The sequence below is a fragment of the Strix aluco genome, chromosome 2 (assembly GCF_031877795.1).
Source record: "Strix aluco isolate bStrAlu1 chromosome 2, bStrAlu1.hap1, whole genome shotgun sequence".
In the NCBI taxonomy this organism is placed as follows: domain Eukaryota; kingdom Metazoa; phylum Chordata; class Aves; order Strigiformes; family Strigidae; genus Strix; species Strix aluco.
In genome coordinates, this window is record NC_133932.1 from 43,593,153 (window position 1) to 43,615,547 (window position 22,395).

Below are 22,395 nucleotides of genomic sequence, written 5' to 3' on the forward strand. Positions count from 1 at the left end.
ACATGCAAAACTCTTTCTTTACACTGTTGTATACATACCTGTGGACTTTAAAATAAACAGTGCTACATTTTTATTGCTGAATAATTAAATACAGGACAAAAAAAAAAAAGGGCAACATCTTCAGGCTGGGGTGTTTCAGGTCTAGACACTTAAGTATTAACCGTCCTAACAACAGCTAGCCAACTACCAATTTTTGTCTGCAAGCAGATAGCTAAAACTAAAAAAAAATGGTTAACATTTAACCTATGCTCTTAATTCATTTTACACCATAATGATTATGTTTCTCAGGAGGTGTTGCAGAACTGCAACTACATAATTGGTTAGTGTTATTAGCTTATTAAAGTTAGAGCTAGTAGGACATTAATCTCATGGTCTCCAGTAGGGGTTATAAAATGAACATTATCCAATTAACTCCTAATAAAGCATCTGAGCATGTAATGAACACTACTTGGTCAGGAATTCAACACACACCTCTCTAGATAAGGTGCTCACACTTGAACACAACACTAGATATAACTGGTTCCCCATACACTTTGATAAATATGTACTACACTATGTAGGTTTCTGGGGGTTGTCCTTTTTCATTATCAGGAGCAATGTTAAGTTAGAAAAGCAAAATACCCATTCAATTTTCAAGCTGATCTCTCTGTATAATGGGTTTTCCTGATAAAACTGGGAGCAAAGAGGCTAAAAGCCTTTTCCCACCCTTTCAGCAAATAAATTCCAGCAATCTGTGTATCCTGTTGACATGTGGCATCTCCCACACCACTGCTGTCAGCTCCCATCACCCAGGCACGAAACTGAAGGACTTCAGCTAGCTCCACCAGCTGCCCAAGAGAAAAGGAGGTATAACTTTTCTCAGGCTGCAGGAGATGTTGTTATCTTTATCAGGTATCTTTCTTTTTGCCTCTTACATTGAGCACCAAATAAACAAAACTCCAGCAGGCATACAACTTTTATCTCAAAACACTGCATCCATAATGAATATGAAGGACTCCTGTGAGTCAAACTACTCTAAAAAAATGTGGTAACACTGAAGGTGATGAATGCAATCAATTTCATTAAGACTAAGGAAGCACAGACATGGGTAGCATCAGAGATCTCTGTGCCCTGTTATGAATGAAGTTTAAAGGGGAATTAGCACTCTCACAGACCCCGGAGCAACTAAATCAAAGTTATGCCACAAGAGAGGTCTCCTGCGTTAGCAAAGAAGCTAGAGAGTTGCTGAGATGCAATGTGAAATTTCATTCAGAGTCAGCAAGAAAGAAAAAAAGAAAAAACAAAAGCAACCCTTTGCATAAGAGGAAGACAAAAAACCAAAGAACAGAAAACCACTCTGAACTTGGCATCTCTGGCACCTGCCTTACAGAAATCCCTAAGTGATAACTACCGCACCCTGTACAATTAGAGCAGAAAACTGATACAAAACATTTAAAGTTTGTATTTTCTTATCTTATCCTTTTCTTCTGCAATATTTTCCAGCTTCTTAATATGAACACATCCTTTTTCTTTACTGCATTAAAAAATAAACCACTTATTTTTGAGGTTTTTCTTCCACAGAAATCTGACACACAGGAAGAGCTTTTTTTGTTTTCTTAAAGATTAACCCAAACAAAGCAATGCTGCAGGCAAATTCTCTGAGTGCTTACAATCCAAGAAACAGATGGGAATCCCAACATGTTGTTTTCCACCAAGCCACAAGTATCAAATGCTACAAGAAGGGGAACCCTCTCCCATGACCAATGCTCTTCTGAAAAGAGCAGATGGTAGGGAAGGACTGTGACAATAGACAAAATGCATAAACCATAACACACAGGGTTATGGGTTTTTTTTAAGCTACAAGCACACATTTGAAAACTTCAGAACAAACTGTGATTAGATGAGGAACTATTTAAATAACTTTTTTCCCCCTCATGCATATTTTAACAAGCTTAGAAATTCTTTTGCAGCATTGATGCACATCTGCAACTTGTATATCTTGGATATGTGCATAAGAGGAGACGGAAGCTGTGAATCACTTCAGGAAAAGCAGCCCATAGAATACATAGAAAAAGGCATGGAGATGTATGGGAGAAAACACTGAACAAGAAGAGCAGGCAAGCAACAGTGACAGAACAGAAAGCTGGGGCTTCGTTTGCTAAAAATATATTTAAGGGGAAAATCAAAACCAGACAAAGATTAAAGCCTGTAAAGTATAGTATTTCTCAGCATCCAAATTAAAATCTAAGAAAGTATGAATTATCAGAACTTTGTAGCATGTGTAATATAGTACCTGAAATTTATTTTCAGGCCAGATTTCTTTCACCTGTAAACTCAAAAAACAGTAAATCAATAACAAACTATAACCATAACTAATCATTGGAATCATTCTATAGCCAACATACTCAGAAGATGAAGCTGTTTAAAACTCATTAATTATCCCTGAAATAATGCTCTGCATTACTTATATTTTACATAGATATACATACAGTGCTGATTTCATAAGTCTGAACAAACAGGATTTCTACCAGATAAATATTTACATATTTATAACTCACCAGTTCCTGATCTAAGGCACTAGGTACAGATTTGCTTCTTATACTCAGAGTATCCTCATTTCCTTCAGAGAAAGATTCACTCACATCTATCTCAGATCGGCTACGATCTGGAAAATAAAAACAATTAAAATGTTTGCTATAATTCGTACAGAAACATTCCATTTCATCTTCCACACTTTAATAAGTGTTGTCTCAAACCCAATTGTTTTTTAAGGAAAAACCATCAAAACAATAATTTAGGTATCTGTCACAAGCTTTATGACAACCGAACATCAATATGATAAATGGAAAAGTATGCTTTCTGATGCTGTTCAGCCTTCTGGCCAATACTTTCCCCCCATCCTATTTATCTACTCTAATTGTCTCGTGGTGGATGATACTATAAATCAAGCTTTTGACTTTCTCTGGTAGGCCTATCAGCCTGGAATATTGCAGAACCCGCAGTGCAAGTGCTCACAGTGATTATCACATCTCCCATCACCACCAAACTTTCCCCAGCATCTGCTTCAGAATTAAGCAAATAGGGATACAGATGGACACATAAAGCACTTCTGCTATTACTGGTGCTCCCTGTGCAGAAAAGAGGAGGAAGTGAAGAAGTCTCGAGACCTGCACAGGTTTCTTTCAGTCCTACAGGTGTCTCATCCACCCTATAGGCATAAGACGTTAGGTCCTGGAGAAAGATTTTCTTAGTCCTCCCCATATAAATCTTCTGTGTGACTGTTCAATATATTGAGAAAGAAAGAGGAGGAAGAGAATATTTTTAGATCCTGCAAGCAGGAATCTGGAAAGTTTTAACTGTTCATCTTCTACCTGAGCTATAGCTGATGTGACAGGAAAGGCCACTCTCCTGAGTTTAATGTCTTTTGAGATACTCCAACAACGAGACAATGAAAAGTCTGAGGCCTGTTCCCAGGTTGCCTGCAATTTTGCTCGGCATCATCTGCTTTGGTAACACGAGGCCAGTTCTTTTCTACTAGGAAAACCTTTATTTTATAAGGTAGCAGAAACAGGAGAATTTTCACTTCATAAAGTAGCAGTCTATAACACCTCTGCCTGAAGTTACACTGTACAATATTCTCAAAGAAACTCATGCTTTCAAGTTGAAAAAAATCTAAGGTGAAGAATGTTATCTCCTTTGATTAGCTCTGTGGGATACACCACTAGGTTTCTGCTTTGGGCTAAATTCAGCTGAAATAAAGTCAGCTCTGCTGTGTTTCAGAGAGAAACCTGTAAATATGAACGCACTCAGCCCTGTAAGAAGCCGACTGAGTACCTGGGAGAAGCAGAAGAGAGCAGTGTACTCCTGCCTCCTATTTCAGATAGGAAAAGGAGGATCTCCACCTACTCTTGCGGAGTGGCTCTGACAGCACCTTCCTGTGCAAGCCTGATTTACCTAACAGCCTCCAATGAAATGAGGTAGATTACAGAAGAATCAACTGGTTCAGTGCATCACGTATGAAAATGAAATGACATGAAGTCTGTAAGAGACTTGTTCTCTGACAGCTCATTGTTCCCTAAATTTGCTTCTGGGCAAAGTGGGTGTGAAATGTAATGGTAGCAGCACAATAGTATTTTATACAGATTGCAGATAGCTAGTATTTTACTGACCACACAGAGAATGATTTAACAATGTGTAATTATGAATGAGATCTTGTAACAATTCTAAGAGCATGTGATTTACCTAATACTAACGTTGTGCAAACATTACTGGTGTTAGGATTACCATTTTTTCAAATGTAAAACTTGCGAAATGGTATCAACTTGGTTAGTAAAAGGGAAGAATTTTCAGAATGAATATGAACAAATTTATGAAACTTACATCGGATCTTTCAATGTGCTTTAAAGACAAAAGGAGCAGAGTCACAAGAACAGGAATAATCCTCTGATGATAAAGGCTGGCAGAAAGAAGGAAAAGACTTAATACTTGCCTGATGACAAAGATACCCTAGAAACTGCAATGGAAGGTGTTCCAGATGCTTTCCTACAGTGCTTCTTTACTAAATCTTCAGGTATGCTTTCACTTGCTGGAAGAATCATGCCATTTTCTAAGCCAGTGTCCTGCCCAATAAGAAAAATACACACCCCATAAATACAAAAAGTGAGCTCATTCACTACCAGTCTACCAAAGTGTCATTTCTATTAGCTACCAGAACTCCAAAGCTACTTTAGCATCCAGTCTATTACTGAATATATTTAGATTAAAATCTAATCTGCTTTGCTTAGCACAGATCATGCATAAAATCTGTACAAAGATACGATTCACGCATACATTCTGAGTTTGCAACTGAAGAATCAGAGCAATGCATCAGGAGTGAGAGGAGGGAAGTGAAACACTCAAATCTATTAAAAGCTCTCTTAGCTTGGAAATTAAAAGGAGAAAAAAAAAAAAAAGAAAGAAAGAAAAGATAAAACCCTATTGTTTATATACCAGCATAATGATTTCAGTTAGGGTAAAACCAAATGGACTTGAACTAATTAAACTATGCCAGTATAACCCCTTAAATAAAACCAACATGCCTGATATCATTACGGCTTTTTTGCCTTCCTGTAAAGGAATAGCTAACAACATAACTCCATCTAAATTAAATGGACTGGCCTTTTTCAACCAAATCTAGTGCACTTGAAATCAAGTCAGTCTGTATGCCAACAATAATACAAATAAAACAACTATTAATTTATTTACAGCTCTCGAGACTGCCCTTCATATAGAGTAACATATTTTTTATTAGGAAAGACAATATATTAGACCCAGTAGTTGGAAGTTAGGAAAAAACTGATGTGTTCAATTGGGCTCTGATCCATTGGGCTCATCTACTTTTTTCCAAACATTAATTCATAGTCAGAGGTAATGCCTCTGACTATGAATTTCACTTTCCTTGTACACTTAAGTCATGGCAACTTGGAATAACTTGCTAGTACAATCCTGATTTCTTAAGAGTGACTGAAATGAATTCAGGATGGACAGCTTAGTGCAGAGCCAGGAAGAGCTGCTTGACAAACAGGCAGGCTGTCTGGGAATGAAGAGAGTGTCTGCTTCTGGCTAGGTGAGCCACATCTTTCTGCTTATTACAAAACAGCCAAGGCGGCTAGCTCGGGTGTGGCCACCTACATCCCAACAGGCCTAACAGTAGGTAAGAGGAATGCCACCTTTCATTTTGATAAAGCATCTAGCACACATTTTGTGTTATGCCATAATTTATGCAGAGCCCAGTGCTCAAATCCAGAAAAAACAAATCAGTATGGCCTGATCTTCTGCAAGTGCTGAGCTTGCAAAGTTTCCCTTAGAAGCCAGTGGGAGCATGTTGGACCCTGCATGCCTGAGTCACATCCTGAGTTCACAGTACTTACTCAAGGCCCTGAAGTGCCAAAAATGCTTACTCCTACCCCTTGCACTTCATAGTTCAGAATCTGTAACTTGTTATGTAATGCTGGACATTAAAAGCAGTTTTTAGACAAAAGAAAAATGTCTGCCAAACCAAAAACTGCATCACTGATAGACCATGACAAATTCTGTTCCAGTAGAAATCTTCACTGGTCCCAGCTGAATTAAGGAATAAACAAAGTCTTCTGTCAGCCTTGTCCTTTCTGGGCTACAAATCAGTCTAACAGGGCAGATACCGGCCAAGTCATCGTGTTTGGTGTCGGCTCTGCATCACTGTACTTACCCTGCTATAATCTGCAGTCATGCTGCGCATGCTGAGCGCCGGAGACCTCGGGAGAGAAGGTATGGAAACATTGCCTCTGTTTACAGGGCCTGCGGCCCCTTTCAGATGGCCTGCAGTGGCCTCTGCATCACTGTGGTTCAGCGAAAGAGTGCTCCCTCTGGGATGAAGAGAAGAGTATTAAAGCATTATTGCTCTGAGCAAACCAAGGCAACCCGCTTAGCGAATCATTGCAAGAAAACAGCCATGGTAACAGTTTACTAGAATAACATTGGCCTGGATGAACTGTGTGATCCACTGCAAGGAAGTGGTCACCTGGAAAGAAAAACACAGGCAAAGGTGAATTACAATTACTTTAAACATCCAAGTAATACAAGTATTTTCAGCACTTCTCCCAGAACTGCGAATAGCCCAAATGGGCGGCTCTTGTGCAGGCTTCATCCACGGTCATGTCACACTGCATTTGCATCCCAACAGTAGATGCAATGATTTGTGTAAACTACAGTGACAGTTCTGGCCACTTCTGCAGCCAATGTTAATGCCAGCACTACCTCCAGAAGGTCTAAAATCCTTGGCTATCTGCTCTCCATGCTCTCACAACTTGCTCACTGTCCTATTTATATTGCAGTAATGCCTTCTGACCCAAACTGGTTGATTCTGTCAACCAGCCTGGAAAGCAAGGAAAGCTGGACAAGTCTTTTTGCCAGATTCCTTGTTAGTACAAGTGACAAAAAAGCATCTGTGATCAGCATACCAGAGCCCAATTGCTGTCTAACACCAAAACAGGCAGAAATTTTTCCATGAGGCACTTCCTGTTAGAGAATACTGATTAGTCCAAATGAACATTGAGGGTTAGAAGGGGTAAGCTGTTGCACTTTTTTGACCTCTTGAAACCATTAAAATCTTTTTAAAATGTATTTCAACACATTCCCAATTAAAGTTTTATTTTAATTTGAAATTTGATTTGCAGTAAAAATACAAGTTTTTAGCTGATCTACTCTTCTTTCTACAGTTCAAACTTTTTCACTTTTCTTCACAATTTAGAGAAATCTCAAAGTGTCTTGCAGGACACTAACAGTTCTGCATACATTCCTATGTACTACTTAAAAAAAAATTACTGGTAAATAGTAATTGATGAAGGAATTGCACCTTTTTCATATGGAAAATACAGCATCAGAGGACAATAGTAGTGCAAATTTCCTGGAGAAAATTTTTGGAACTTACAGTATACTTTCAGCCAGAAGAGGTTTGCTTAATAAATATTTCAGATTTGTAGGCACCTTCACTGCACCGGACAACAGCTGAATTTCAACTTCACTTGGTTTAGGCTGTCATATCATGTTTAGAGTAACTGCGGTAAAAGTATTTTCTACCACAATGGAAATTTTTATTAGAACTACTGTTGAATTGAGAAAAAATACGCTGGAACACAACAGCTCCTGTTTAACCACCACATTAAGCAGTGAGCACAGGCTCTGAATCCACATTGGTAGATCCACCAGGACTGTCTATAAATGTTGTGCAACCACCTTGTTTTTGTCTTTTAGTGAGCATATGGCAACCTTTTTAACAATCACTATCCAATTTCGTATATTGACAACAGTAGATAATGCATAGTAAACATGCTCTTTTGTGTGTGCCCTTCACATACATGCACTGCTACTTTTTAATTTGATGAGCTAGTGATCAACAAATCCTACTAAATGTGCTTTAGTTGATTTTTAGTCCTGTCTGTTTACATAAAGATACATCTTTGGTGCTGCAATGTCAGAAGAATCAAGGTTACTGGCTGTCATCTGTATTTTATCAAAGCCATTGGACTTAGATGCACACACCTTAACTTCCAAACCTGTCAGTGTATGGAAAGCAGCCAAAATGTTGAAAACCTGAGTTTTATTGCATGTCACACCACTTTTGATGGATCGTTGTGACTTTCTGTCACAAAAGTTGTTACAGATTTTTTTTTTCTTCACTGTGTAAACTAATGTAAATCAAGAGAAGTTATTTAGAAGTAATAGTGGGCTGGGATAAAAGACTTGAAAACATGTTAAAAGTTCTGCAGGAGTTATCAGTCAGGCTGAGCACTTGCACATCAAACCTGCTGAACAGACCTTATTTCAGTCCACTATTAGAGAGACATTCAACACATTTTATACACATACTAAGTAGACAACAAAAGAAAAACGTTGTTATAAGGCGAATATGCCAGGCATTTCCATGTGGTAGACAAGACCTCAGTACAACAGGGTAATGTGTCTGGAATTCCTACACTATTTTTCCTAGAAGTACCCTGATGCAGCCTCCCAGTCCATTCAGCTGCAAAATCAGTAAATGTTTTTGCTGGAGTAGAAATAAACCAGCTGAAGAGATGAACTCATGGCCTGGGACTCCCTGTTACCAGCTCAGTACATCTTCCCTTAAACAGAAATATTTAGAAAGAATAAAATTCCTCTCTGTTTCCCTGCTGATAGGTGAAATACTACCAATTTGGCAATGCAGCTAAGAAGATGAGGGCAATATGCAGGAAAATCTAGGACAGCTACAGTGTCACAAGATGTTACTTTCTTTTAATTTGAAACTCAAAACAGTTATGGAGCATAGCCTGGCAAGCTTTGCTGTTATTTTTAATAATTACTACTCAGCTCTATAAATTAGCAATAGATGAAATACAGCAACCATCCTCAGATACCTAATTAAATATTTAACCATGCATGTACAAGACAGGAATTTTCATCCCTCTACTAAGAAATATAAACTGCTCCTCAATCCTTCCACAAACTAATATTTAGAAAGTGCCATATCTTCCATAGACTGTAAAATAATTCAGCCCTGATACCAAAAGCATCTCCTGGCAACAGAGCTGGGTTACTATGTACTTTGACACAGGACACTGATTTGGCCAGGTAAGGATGAGGTGACAGGTAGAGAAGGAAGTTGCCATAATGACTCAACCCTAATTTAATAAATCCCACACCCTGGCTCTGGGTGAAAGCTAGAAATTGATGCTTTCTGTGAAAGTCAAGAGAGGCAATCAAACGTAAAGGCTATTTTTATAGACTACTTCACTCTATTTAGCCTTCTAAGTCTGTACACAGAGTTATCAGGTGCTGCATTCTACCACCCTAACCAAAATTACGTTGCTTCATTTATGGTTAACTGCATGATAACTTTCTTGCAGTCTGGCACATCAAAACAGCTGCACAGATCTCTCATAAGCATCCCTTTGTCTTTATTCTGATAAACTCTTAAGAGAAAGTTACTTAATATTGCATAACCTTGGTGTTAAGCAACACAGACACCAGATTCCTGAGTTTTTGCCTCTCAGACCCTTCACTCATCTCTATTCAATGAAAAGCAAAACAAATCCAGAAAAAAACAGCAAAAACATTACTTCTGGTCTCATAAAAATAACGCATGAATCTGGTCAGATACAGAAGGCCTAATTAGCTTAGTGAAAAAAACCTTAGTGAACTGTGTATGGATTGAAGAAGAAAACTAGCTTTAAAGCTGATTTGGCTACTAAGTGCTGCAGTGGAAAAAAAAAAATCCAATTATCAACTTTCAAGAATATTGCCACCATCAATGTTAGGCACTCGCAGGGCACACCCCCAGAAATTGGGTTCTTGAATTGTAGGTAGCAAAGGGAACCATGTTCTTGCTTAAACAAGACGGCTCATCTGTGGGTGAATTAAACTTCATGATGTTCCTTTTACCTGATATCCTGTGTTCCTGTATACCTACTATTTGGAGTCTCCCAGGAACACCATTCTAGAGCTAGGAACTTCTATTGGATCTTACAGCAAATTATTCTTATTTTTCAAACCAGATTGTAAAATTTCTAGGTGTGTGCAACTGAGCAAAGAATGTGGGTCTACATCCAGTATACACCATCCAACAGAACAAGAAAAACGTGAGCCATTTTTTGGCTTCATTTTGGAGGTGGGACATAAGAGGAATGTTGCATCTGGCATTTTATAATGTTATCAGAGGCAATAACAGAGATCTCTTAAGCCCAGAAGAATGATAAATGGAATTCTATTAGAAATAACTTGAACAATAATCATGGAAAGATACATGCAAACACAGCCTTTGAAAAAGAAAATATAATTTACAATCAATTAATATGTCATTACCAAAGAAAAGCTTTGGAACATAGGGCCTCAGTTCTGTAATATGAACACAGCTCATCAATTAAAAGCCAGAAAACAAAAAACAACGTACTGACAGCAATCACCAGCCGCACACAAAAGGAAGACGGATGGAAATAATTTTAAAGTTTTTTGTCTTTTTTTTTTTTTTTTTTTTTTAAAGCATAAGCTCTGCCTCTCAGATAGTATTAATGCTGAGCATTCAAAGACACAATGCAACACAGAGGACTGGCAAACACCCCTGTGTCAATCCTGGCATGAGCTGTACCAGATTTCTGCTGCTCACCTCTCAGAGCAAGGCGTTGACTTGCCACTGCGCAGACTTTGGCTTTCAGCTTCTGAGCCTGTGTTCCTTTCACCTTCATCTTTTGTATTTGTAATTTCTCCTTTGGTAACCGCCCTAATTACCTTCCTGATGAAAACAGGGAATAAAAGATGTTAAAAGTTGTAATGTTTTTCCCAGGAAACAGCAGCCTGACCGAAATACCGTGATGTGCGCGTTCTATTAATTTCATCTGCCTGACCTACAGATAACTCTGGATATAAGTGTCAATAAAACACCAAATCTGGTTATCAAACTGATTCCTATGAACAAAAAAAAGCATCATATTTGCTATAATCTGCTTTTTAAGACACAAAACATTAAAACATCCCTCCTACTCAACATGGCCACTTCAAGCTTGGAACCAGATGTGCCTTTTGTGAAAATTTCTCTTTAGTTTATTTTTTTCCATTTTATACACAGCAAAGTACTTTTGACTAAGTACGTGTATTTTCCCGTAGCAAATTACACTATATGTATTTTCTCTTAAAGATTTCTTGCAATTTCTACAATTATATGCACCAATGCCCCCAAACATGCTATTTTCCAAAAACATAACATCACTTCCTTACCCTGCAACATGTGGTCTAATAAGACAGAAATGAAAGAAATGAAATAAAGTTTTGAAAAGTAATACTATTCTTCATGGACTTACAAACAATAATAAATGGTTAAGTTATCCCATGACAGTGTCAGTAGGAGTTGGCCCAAAATGGCTTTGCTAAAACAAATCCACTCATGAGATATATGAATGTGGAACCTGAGCGAGGAAAAAGGAGCAGGGAAGGAAGAGGAGGAATAATGAACTACTTCTAAGAGAGACCACAAAATATACCAGGAAAAGCAAGCCTAATTCTTATAGGATTAAATTTCCTTTATGGGGCATGCCACCACCAGAAAACATTTCAGACCACAAATTGAAAAAGGCTGAACACCACTAAAATAAACAACAGACAATTATAAAAAATAGTTGTTTCTCATAGGGGAATATGACTAATAAGATTTGCACGAAGGATTTAAATGAAAAGAGGATTAGAAAAGTAAATGTTAATGCACTCCTACCATAGCTACCCATTAGCATGATTTAGAGCAACATCTAAGTCCTATTATAGTAGATTCCCTAAGCTGGTTCTTTCTTCACCTTCATTTGAGAAGCCAGAGGCATTCTGATGCTCTTTTTCCCCAATATTAAAGAGAGATAAATCACTCATGTTAATTTTTGGAGTCACTGGAACAAGTAATTCCATACTCAGCAATTCCATACTCAGCTCTCCTCAGAAGTAAAAAACCTGTAGAAAGCTATCTACCTACCCTATATGTAGGATCCATAACAAAATGTGTTCTTTCCTCCAACAGAAACAATTTTTCCAACTACCAGCCCACAGAGCTTCAGCCATGATATGAACGTTAATATGATTTTTCTTCCCATTCACCCAATAGCCTCAAGTTATGTCCAGACACCACTCGTGCAACCATATATTCAATGCCTCTGTCCATGTCCCCTGAGAGTAAGAGAGTGCTTCTCTAAGGGCATAGCCAAACTGGGGTTACACACATCACAGACGGCAAGATGACCAGCAACATCTGTCTACTCACTGTCACATGCACAAAAAAGGTGCACTGCTTGACTGTTAGACTGCATTTGCACAGCTGAAAACTAAAGGACTACTTGACTTGTGAGCAGAACCGACCAGTATACATAAAAACCAGGCCCTCCAAATACTATTTTTTGCATTTGCTTCTTCAGCAAACCTGCCTTTAGGGACACTTTGTTACTTCTGAGTATAAACAAGAAAAACCCAGGAGTAAAATTGCCTTTTTTTCTGCCACATCTATAGCTGAAGAGTAATTGCTGCTGCATTTCCTAGGAAACAGCAGTCTAATTATAGTAAGTATGCTTTTAAACGAAGGCTGTCTATAACCCTGGGAAGTTTGAGGCTGATGTGGAATGCTGGAGAAACTAAAAAGAAAAACCATCCAACCATATACATCTGTTACCCGATTTACTAGTTTGTGGAGCAGTTTGCTAACAACTGGCTACGTGAGAAAGGGCACAGCACCGAGGAACTGCTGACAACGGCGACGTGATGGGAGAATACCGAAAAGTATCAAAGAAGAACAAAGAACAGAAGCAGGACTATGTAGAAGGCCTTGCAGAAATCATAAGGGGAGAGATTGGTATTTAACCTTAGCAACCAATGTATCTAACCTTAGCAACCTATAAGGAGCTTGCTTTTTGCAATATGTATGAACTAATTATTGTGGATATAAAAGAAGTGTGAGTACTAATAAAGTTGAGCCTTTGTGCATTATATGATGGCTGGGCTCCCTCTGCGTTCTTTCAACAAGTGGTGACCCCGACGTGATCCGTGCCAAAGGACGTGATCTGCTAACGACGTGATACGTGCCAAAGGACGTATAGGGCGCCACAAAGGATAAAGACCAGAGAAGGTTGTTCAGGTCCTTAAGCAGCGAGGACGGCGAAAGGCGACTAAAAAGGCCCGCGCCCAGGGTGTCATAAGAGGTGAGCCCTGCTGATACGTGCTGCCGAGACCTGGAAAGGCTGCAACGGAAAAATTCAGGTATGGACAGGCAAGCAGCATATGATTTATTTGCATCCTGGCTGGCACAACGCCGGGTTGAGGGAATAGATGTAAAAAAGGATCTTCAGGGGCTTTTAGCTTATGGGGTAGAGCAAGGTTGTTTTATTAATCCACATACAGTTCATGAGTTATCGGAATGGCGAAAATTTGGAGATAAATTATGGGAATTAACATTGAATGATGATAAGACAGCAAAAAAGTTGGGAAAGTTATGGAGGATGGTTCATAATGAATTGCTCAGGTATCAGGCGGAAAAAAGAGCTGCACAGAGCGCAATTGCGGCAAAAGAGAAAAACACCAGATATGGGGAGGAGGAAACTAGGTGGCCATTACCGCCTACGTTTCGTGAGCTTGTTTTACCACCTTTACGTTCCGAAGAGACGGGACAGGAAAGCTCAGAACAAGTTCTCCCTACCGCTCCCCCCGTTTCCGCCCTGAGTAGCCCTGACGCATCCAGCCAGACTGTGACGCCGGAAAGCGAGAATTCTACTCCTGGCTCAGAAGATGGGCTGGGGATAGAGATCGCTAAAGAAAGGTGTCGGGCTTGGAATGCATTGGCACGAGAGGGGTTAGAAAAGGGGGATGAGGAGATGACTCAGATGGCGACAGCAATGGCTTTTCCAGTTCAGTTTCAGCCGAACCCAGCTGGTGGAATAAATGCTACTGTTACGGCATTAGATTGGAAGCTTTTGTCACAATTGCGCTCTACAGTGAGTTCTTATGGTGTTACTGGTGAACCGGTTCGTCAAATGTTAGATTATCTCTGGAGCACTCAACTTCTTTTGCCTGCAGATTGTCGGGGTATAGCAAAGTTAATTTTCTCTCCTAGTCAGTGGTTGTTGTTTAATGCGCATTGGCAAGCGAGAGTATTAGAATCGGTAGCGATACAGCGGCAAGCAGGAGATCCATTACAAGGGATTACAATGGATGAATTAATGGGGTTAGGACCTTATGCTAGAGTAGAAGCTCAAGCATTGCTTGGTCCGGATAAGGTGAGAGAGGCAATGAGGTTAGTGAGAGAAGCCATAGAGCAAGTGAAAGAGCCAGGCGGAGTTCCAATGTATATGGGAATTAAGCAAGGGAGAGAAGAAACTTTGGGCAGTTTTGTAGATAAGTTGGTGAATGCAATTGAAAAAGCAAGAGTACCTAATTTCATGCAGGGTGCTCTCTTAAAACAATGTATTTCACAAAATGGCAATCCTGCTACAAAGAGTTTGTTGAATACATTAAGGGCAAATTGGACTGTAGAGGAGGCACTTGAAAAGGCGTCATCGATACCCACTGGACCTCAGGCTTTTCTTGTAGAGGCAATAAAGAAATTAGGGGAAGGAATGAAAGAACAGGCTCAGGCTACTCAAAGTCAGGTTATGGCAGCCCTTGCGCCTCTCCAGACTTCAGCAGCAACAGCAGTTAAAGTGCAAACACCTCAAAAGGGGCAGCTGCGGTGTTACCGATGCGGAGCTCCAGGGCATGTACGAAAGAGTTGTACAGCCAGAAATGTATGGTGTCAAACTTGCCGATCCAACTCCCATAATGAGAGGGCTTGCTGCAGACGGTCGGGAAACTCCACACGGAGCGCGTTCGCCGGCCGCCGCGCAATGACGAAAATTGCAGCCGCAGCGCAGTCCTTCAACCCGCCACCCGGGGAAGTCTCGGGTTGGACCTGGCAGCAGCAGTAGATGTTATCCTGTTAACAAATAATCCTCAAACAATATCGACGAATGTACGAGGACCTATCATTATTAATGGGAGAGCCATGGGAGCTTTATTATTAGGAAGATCATCGGCATCGCAATGTGGACTATTTGTTTTACCGGGAGTTATTGATGCAGATTATGAAGGTGAAATCTATATTATGGCATATACACTGAATTCACCAGTAAAGATTGCACAGGGACAACGGATTGCACAGCTGGTGCCTCTGCCACAAGTGACTCAAACAATACAACCAGTGACTGAGAAGAGTCGCGGAAACAAAGGCTTCGGATCTACAGGAAGCCTGACCCTGCTAACACTGAATCTGAGTACGAGACCCAGGAAGACTGTTCATCTGTCATTTCAAGGTAACGCAATAACTGTGGAAGGGTTGTTAGACACAGGCGCAGATTCCAGCGTACTGTCGCCTTCTTCTTGGCCACAAGGCTGGCCGTTACAAGAGCATACCACCACCATTACTGGCGTGGGTGGTTTAACTTTAGCTAATCGAACGCCGCCCCTACAATTAACAATTGAAGGACAAACAGTCACAGCGGTGCTTGCTGTAGTGCAATTACCTCCAGGGGTAAACTGTTTAATTGGAAGAGATGTGTTAGCACAAATGGGAATAGTTTTGACAAACGATCACCATTTATTCTAATGGCCATTGCTTGGACTTTCCCGATCCCTATAACTTGGACATCTGACGATCCAATATGGGTAAAGCAGTGGCCACTAAAAAGGGAAAGTCTTGAGCAAGCACACCTGCTAGTACAAGAACAATATCAGCAAGGACATTTAAGATTATCTACTAGTCCTTGGAATACTCCGATATTTGTCATAAAAAAGAAATCAGGCAAATATCGACTTTTGCATGACCTTAGGGAAGTAAACAAACAAATGGAACCAATGGGGGCTTTACAACCAGGTATGCCGAATCCAGCTATGTTACCTTATGAATGGCCTATATTGATTGTGGACTTAAAAGATTGTTTCTTTACGATTCCGCTTCATGAAAAGGACATGCGCCGATTTGCTTTCACTTTACCAACAATAAATAGAGAAGGGCCAGATCAACGGTTTGAATGGACAGTTTTACCACAAGGAATGAGAAATAGTCCAACTTTATGTCAGATTTTTGTAGATGCAGCCTTACAGCCATTACGTCAAAAATGGACTAATGTTATAATTTATCACTATATGGATGATATATTATTTGCACAGAAAGAACCATTTACAGAAACACAGATAAAAGAAATTGTAAACACCCTTGCAAAGCAAAGATTGGTAATTGCACCAGAAAAGATACAAAAAACAGCTCCATGGAAATATTTGGGATTGTCTTTGATGAAACAAATAGTAACACCACAAAAATTGACAATTAATCCTGAAATCTCAACACTGCACGATGCTCAGAAGCTATTAGGAGATTTACAATGGCTAAAACCTATAGTGGGCATTCCAAACGAACTTTTACAGCAATTACGACCACTGTTAAAAGGAAATGACCCTGCACAGGTGGTGTCTTTATCAGCAGACCAGAAGCGAGTGCTACAACAGATTATGGACCGTATTACTTCTGGACAAGTGCGTCGGAGAGATGCTGAGCTCCCCCTGGACATACTTGCGTGGATGGGTTCACAGCATTTGCTCGGAGCTATTACGCAGTCTAAAAAGAAAACAGGGGAGACATGGGTGCTAGAATGGATCACGCCAGCATTACAACAATCAAAATCTTTACTTCAAAGAATTGAGGCACTAGCAAATTTAGTAAAGAAAGGTCGTGTGCGAGTTATTCAAATAAGTGGAAGAGAACCTCAATTCATATACTGTCCAATGCAGAAGGAAACCATGCAGTGGTACCTGGCAAATAGCATAGCATTGCAGGAAGCCATGTTAAATGGGCCAATGATGTTGTCAACTGATCAATTATCTATGGAACCTTTGAGATGGTTAGGACAATTACATTGGATTGAACAGCCAAAAAGACAACAGGCGCCGATTCCGAATGCCATCACAGTTTATACAGATGCAGGAAAGAAATCTCGGACAGCAGCTATAACGTGGCAAGAAGATAATACATGGAAACACGAGATATTAAAAGCCACAGCACAAGACACACTACAAACTTTGGAACTGTTGGCAGTAGTTTGGGCGATGGTTAAGTTTAATGAACCATTGAATATTGTAACTGATTCTATGTATGTAGCAGGAATAGTAGCAAGGATAGAAGATGCAGAAGTCAGGGAAGTACAAAATAAGCGTCTCTATGAGTTGTTCTTACAATTACAGAGGGCCATAAAAATAAGGGAACAACCGTATGCTGTAATCCATGTTAGGAGTCATAAATGGGATATAGGACTTGGGGAAGGTAATGCTCGAGCGGACAAGTTGGTATCCACTGTTGTACATGTTCCCATGCCGAAAGACAAATTGGCAAAAGAAGCACATGACATATTCCACCAGAATGCAAAAGGGCTAAAAACACAATTTGGCATCACGATGGCGGAGGCCACGGCCATAGTAAAAACATGCCCTGTTTGTAGTTTTCACAATAAAGGGGTTGGTATTGGAATAGGAGTCAATCCTAGAGGGACGAAATCTAATGAAGTATGGCAAATGGATGTGACTCACATACAAAGCTTTGGTAGACTTAAATATGTACATGTTACTATAGATACTTATAGCAAATATATATGGGCCTCTGCACAGAGTGGGGAAAAGGCCATACAGGTAATCAGACACTTAACATGTTGTTTTGCAATAATGGGAGTCCCGAATACTATAAAGACAGACAATGGACCAGCATATGTCGGAAGTCGAATGCAAAGATTTTTAAACAAGTGGGGAGTGAAGCATGTAACAGGGATACCGCATTCTCCCACAGGACAGGCCATAGTTGAGAGAGCAAATGGTACCTTGAAACGTTATGTAGCAAAATATCAGGAAATACAGGATGTACAAGAAAGATTAGCAAAAACATTATTTGTAATGAATCACTTGTGTATATTTGGAGACGCAGAACAACCACCAGCTATGTTACATTATGAAAAGGCAAAAGTAAGTGAGGGAAGGAAAGAGATATGGGTAAATTATAAGGATCCAAAAGATGGATTGTGGAAAGGACCAGCTAAAGTAGTAATATGGGGAAGGGGATATCTTTGTGTTTCTACACCAACAGGCACTGTATGGGTTCCAGCGAGATGGGCGAAACCTGCCGCACCTCCCAATGACACCAGAGGAGAGACAAGCTCATCGACAGCGACTGATTAACCTGGGGCAGGGGTTATGCTTGTGTCTCTACAGATGCCGGCCCTCGCTGGGTTCCTGCTCGGTGTGTTCGGCCTGTGCTGGAACCTGCATCAGGCTGAAGGATGGGTAGTTCCACAACCCAAGCAGAATATCTGGGTAACTTTGGTTGGCTTAGCAAACAGACTAACGCTACTTCTTTAGCTTTAAGTGGCCTTTTAACTGATGTTGATAGTGTTAGACATGCTACTTTACAGAACAGAGCTGCAATTGATTTTTTGCTTTTAGCACAAGGCCATGGATGTGAGGAATTTGAAGGAATGTGTTGCATGAACCTGACAGACAATTATTCTTCAGTCCATGCAAAGATTAAGAAATTACAAGAAGGTCTACACAACTTGAAACAAGTAGATGGATTAGGGATTGAAAGCTGGTTAAAAGAATGGGGACTTTCTGGATGGTTAATATCTCTGATCAAGTCTATAGGGGTCATGATCTTGGTAATTGTGGTTGTACTTTTGATGTTGCCATGTATTGTCAGTCTTCTGCAAAGGGCCCTGCAGAAGACTGCCTCTGCAATATTTTTAGCACAAGTGCAAAAAGAAAACGGGGGAGATGTGGAGCAGTTTGCTAACAACTGGCTACGTGAGAAAGGGCACAGCACCGAGGAACTGCTGACAACGGCGACGTGATGGGAGAATACCGAAAAGTATCAAAGAAGAACAAAGAACAGAAGCAGGACTATGTAGAAGGCCTTGCAGAAATCATAAGGGGAGAGATTGGTATTTAACCTTAGCAACCAATGTATCTAACCTTAGCAACCTATAAGGAGCTTGCTTTTTGCAATATGTATGAACTAATTATTGTGGATATAAAAGAAGTGTGAGTACTAATAAAGTTGAGCCTTTGTGCATTATATGATGGCTGGGCTCCCTCTGCGTTCTTTCAACACTAGTTTCCAAAAGAAAAGGCTTTACCCTATCTTTCTAGGTCCGCTGAAAACTGATTTATACCCATTTGTGGAGGAGACTGATACATCTGGCCTTTTTTCTTCATTCTCTTGGGGATGATCTTTAAATGTTCTTCCTTCATCCTTACTGGAAACTGTATCTTCAGTGGAGGGGGAAAGAAAAAAAAAGTGTGAATGTTTGCATAAAAAAGGGAGCACATGTCAAATAACCTACAAAAATAGATTTTCCACTTTTCAATACAAAATAAAATCATATGATAAAATATCACTAAAAAACCTTGTGGGGTTCTTTGGCTTTTCCTTTTAATAAAAGAAAATAAAACTAAGTAGCTTGAAACATTTCTCATTATCAACTCTTGTCTTGAACTACGCTTCTGAATTTATCACCAACAACAGTTAATAACCAAAGGAGCTGAGATACAATTTTGCCATGTACAGTATTTTCTGTGTTAGATGAAAGAATGTTTTCCTAATTAAAATGTTTGTTAAACTAGGAGCAAGGCATGGGGAAAATGGCTTAAATATATTTTTTAATATATATATATGAAATAACAAGTAACAAATCACAAAATACATAATTTGTGCTGCATATCAAACCCCAAAGAACGTTAGATACTTGCCAGTTTGACAGCTTCTGAAGCACAGTGATATTGGCAAGATCAGCATTTTGCCAAGCAGTATATTTGCACCAGGCATTTTTCCAATGTGAGTAAATCAGTCCCTCTCCCTACAAACTGCCCATACCCATCACCTTCCTACTCAAAGTGATAAATGTTACATCTGAAGACAGACAACCTAAATAACCGCTTCTGTGTGTGGAGTTAGCTAGTTAAATGGAGACAGAAGCATCAACACTCAGGAAAAACTCGTTTCTTAAACCAGTGGTCCTGAGGTACTGTGCAAGGTACCACAGCAGCTCACAGACATGGTACACTTGCTGTGCTTGGTCAAGACAGCCAGACTGTTTACTGTATCTAAAAGTGCAGATGCAATTTATTGGAGATACCTGGGCAAAAGGAAAGTCAGGTGAGAACTGAGAAGTACAAGTAATCTGAATGTAGCCCATGCTCTAGCATACAGCACAGACGTTAACATTTATCTTTCTTATTCAGAGTTGAAAAAGAAAAAATTAATGCTTTTTACACACCACCATCACAAATAAGAGAGCCAAAGTAAAGAAAAAAAAAAGTCTGGGTTTAGATTTCTGCATACAGCCAAACTTCCTGGTAGGAACTGAGAATAAACTTTTAGAGCCTCTGCTGCTGGCTTTGCAGCTGAATAATACTGTCCACCTGTTTAGACAGCGAGGTTTTAAGCAGATCTGTATCTCCACAGAGATACTTCTTCATTCATCTGTATCTTACCTTTTCTATATATTAATCATTGCATAGTAATACCCAAATATGAAATTAAGATTAAAATACTGATTATACTTACACCTTCAACAGTGAAGAATAAAATACAATAGAAGTCAAACACTCTGGAAACAAGGTTTGAATGTATTAGGCACAAGCAAATCTCTCTTGTGGTCCCTACCTGGGAATTTGCGTAGGATAGACTGTCTGACAACATCGGTTCCAAGATTTGATTGTTTGAAGCGCTTTGCTCTTTCTTCAAAAAACCATTCTCCTGTCACTATCCGTAGCTGTCTATATTAGGAAAATGAAAAAAGCCAGAGACATGCACATGAACAAACCTGACCAACCAAATCTCCTGCCCTTAGGTCATCAATCAACCATCATGCTCACAAACTCTGGACAACATTTGCACAGTTCAAAATAAAGAGTGAAGAGATGGATTGTAAAATTTGGGACCGTAGGACATGTTAATAGAAAATTAGCATCATCTTGCTTTGTGAATGAAAAGTAATTTTCAGTACATGGAAATTTACTTGGCAAAAAAGCGTTTCAACTACTTTTACCAGATTTCCATAGAAAACATGTAACATACTATCTCCCTAGTCCTTTGGATAGCAAACTACTCAACCTCACAGTTTTCAGTATCTCCGAAATGGCAAGAGAAGTAGAAACAACAACAGTGAGAGAGAAAAACCCCCACCAAAGCTCTTGCCAGCCAAGTCAGCAGTTCACGGGCCCAACTTGGTTATATACAGATTGTTGCAAGCCTATATACATTCTCCATCTCTAAGTTTCATATGCTGCCACTATACGTAGTTTCTTCACACGACAGTGCTGTTATGAATTAGCTATGTGTCGGAGGTTCGGAGGAACGAACTTTTGTCTCTGCTACTGTTCTGGATAATGTTACTTTTTTCTGTTTTCAAATTCTCTTACCTATACTAGCAACAAAGAAATCCTGTATTGGCATTGCTCTTTTCCATAGGTATATTTTTATGCTGATTGTTAGCCTCTTGCTGAATTAGTTCCATTATGGCAAAGCATCACCATTTCTACTGCCTCACTACATACACTTGATGGCAAAAAGCCACTAATCATGAATGCTTAAATAAAAAGCAAATAAACAAACTAAAAAAAACCCCCAACATTAAAAACTGATTTAGCTTCAGCCATGTTCCTGCTTACTTCATGCTCGATAAGAAAGCTTATTTTCAAATCTATACCAGAAATCATCTAGTCTCTTGGGCATGAAAATTCCTACAGAAGGATTTAAAGCACTGATCAATATCTTTGCTATTAAATTACTTTTGAGTCATGCCTGAATGGAGAGTCTTACTTGGAAAAATACTAAAGTTACAGAATAGAATCCTGCCATTGGTAAAAAGACCCTAACATCATCAGTCCTTCCTAACCTACTAATAAATCATGCACCTTTGCATGAGTTATTAAAAAAAAATTTTTAAAAAATCAAAATCCAAAACACATGCCCACAAGCATAGGAATAGAAGATTACTGCCTTATCTTGTCGTTGCAGACTCCTAGTGGCAAAACTCCCTATAATTTGTCATCACAGTCAGTCATTATGCAAGGCATTAAATAAAATCTCTACATTTCCACTCAGAGCTTTTAAATTGCATTTGTTGGACACAAACACTGGAAAGGATTAATTGCATTAGAAACTGTGCATAGTCTGGATAGTATGAAAACCAGTTTTACTCTAAATGTGTATTTTCACAATTCATTTACAGCACACGCTTCTCTGTGCAGTTTTTTATACCCAGATTTACAGCAAGTTTAATGCTTTGTATCAAGCCATAAACCTTTCAGACCTTTGAGTACACCATCATA

General features: G+C 39.5%; 1 protein-coding gene across 7 annotated transcripts in view; it reads right to left on the reverse strand.

The window, feature by feature from the left end:
* SYTL5 (synaptotagmin like 5) overlaps nucleotides 1–22,395 on the reverse strand; it is a 108,811-nt gene that overhangs the window by 25,658 nt on the left and 60,758 nt on the right. For all 7 annotated transcript variants that reach the window (XR_012621922.1, XM_074814570.1, XM_074814574.1 and 4 more), the window contains 6 exons: nucleotides 20,726–20,838; nucleotides 19,197–19,329; nucleotides 10,637–10,762; nucleotides 6,206–6,362; nucleotides 4,469–4,598; nucleotides 2,538–2,644 (listed from right to left, as the gene is read on the reverse strand). Coding sequence is in view for 6 of the 7 variants with exons in the window: in XM_074814570.1 (XP_074670671.1) it covers nucleotides 2,538–2,644; nucleotides 4,469–4,598; nucleotides 6,206–6,362; nucleotides 10,637–10,762; nucleotides 19,197–19,329; nucleotides 20,726–20,838 (766 nt within the window). In the remaining variant the exon portion in view is untranslated. The remainder of the gene's footprint in view (nucleotides 1–2,537; nucleotides 2,645–4,468; nucleotides 4,599–6,205; nucleotides 6,363–10,636; nucleotides 10,763–19,196; nucleotides 19,330–20,725; nucleotides 20,839–22,395) is intronic.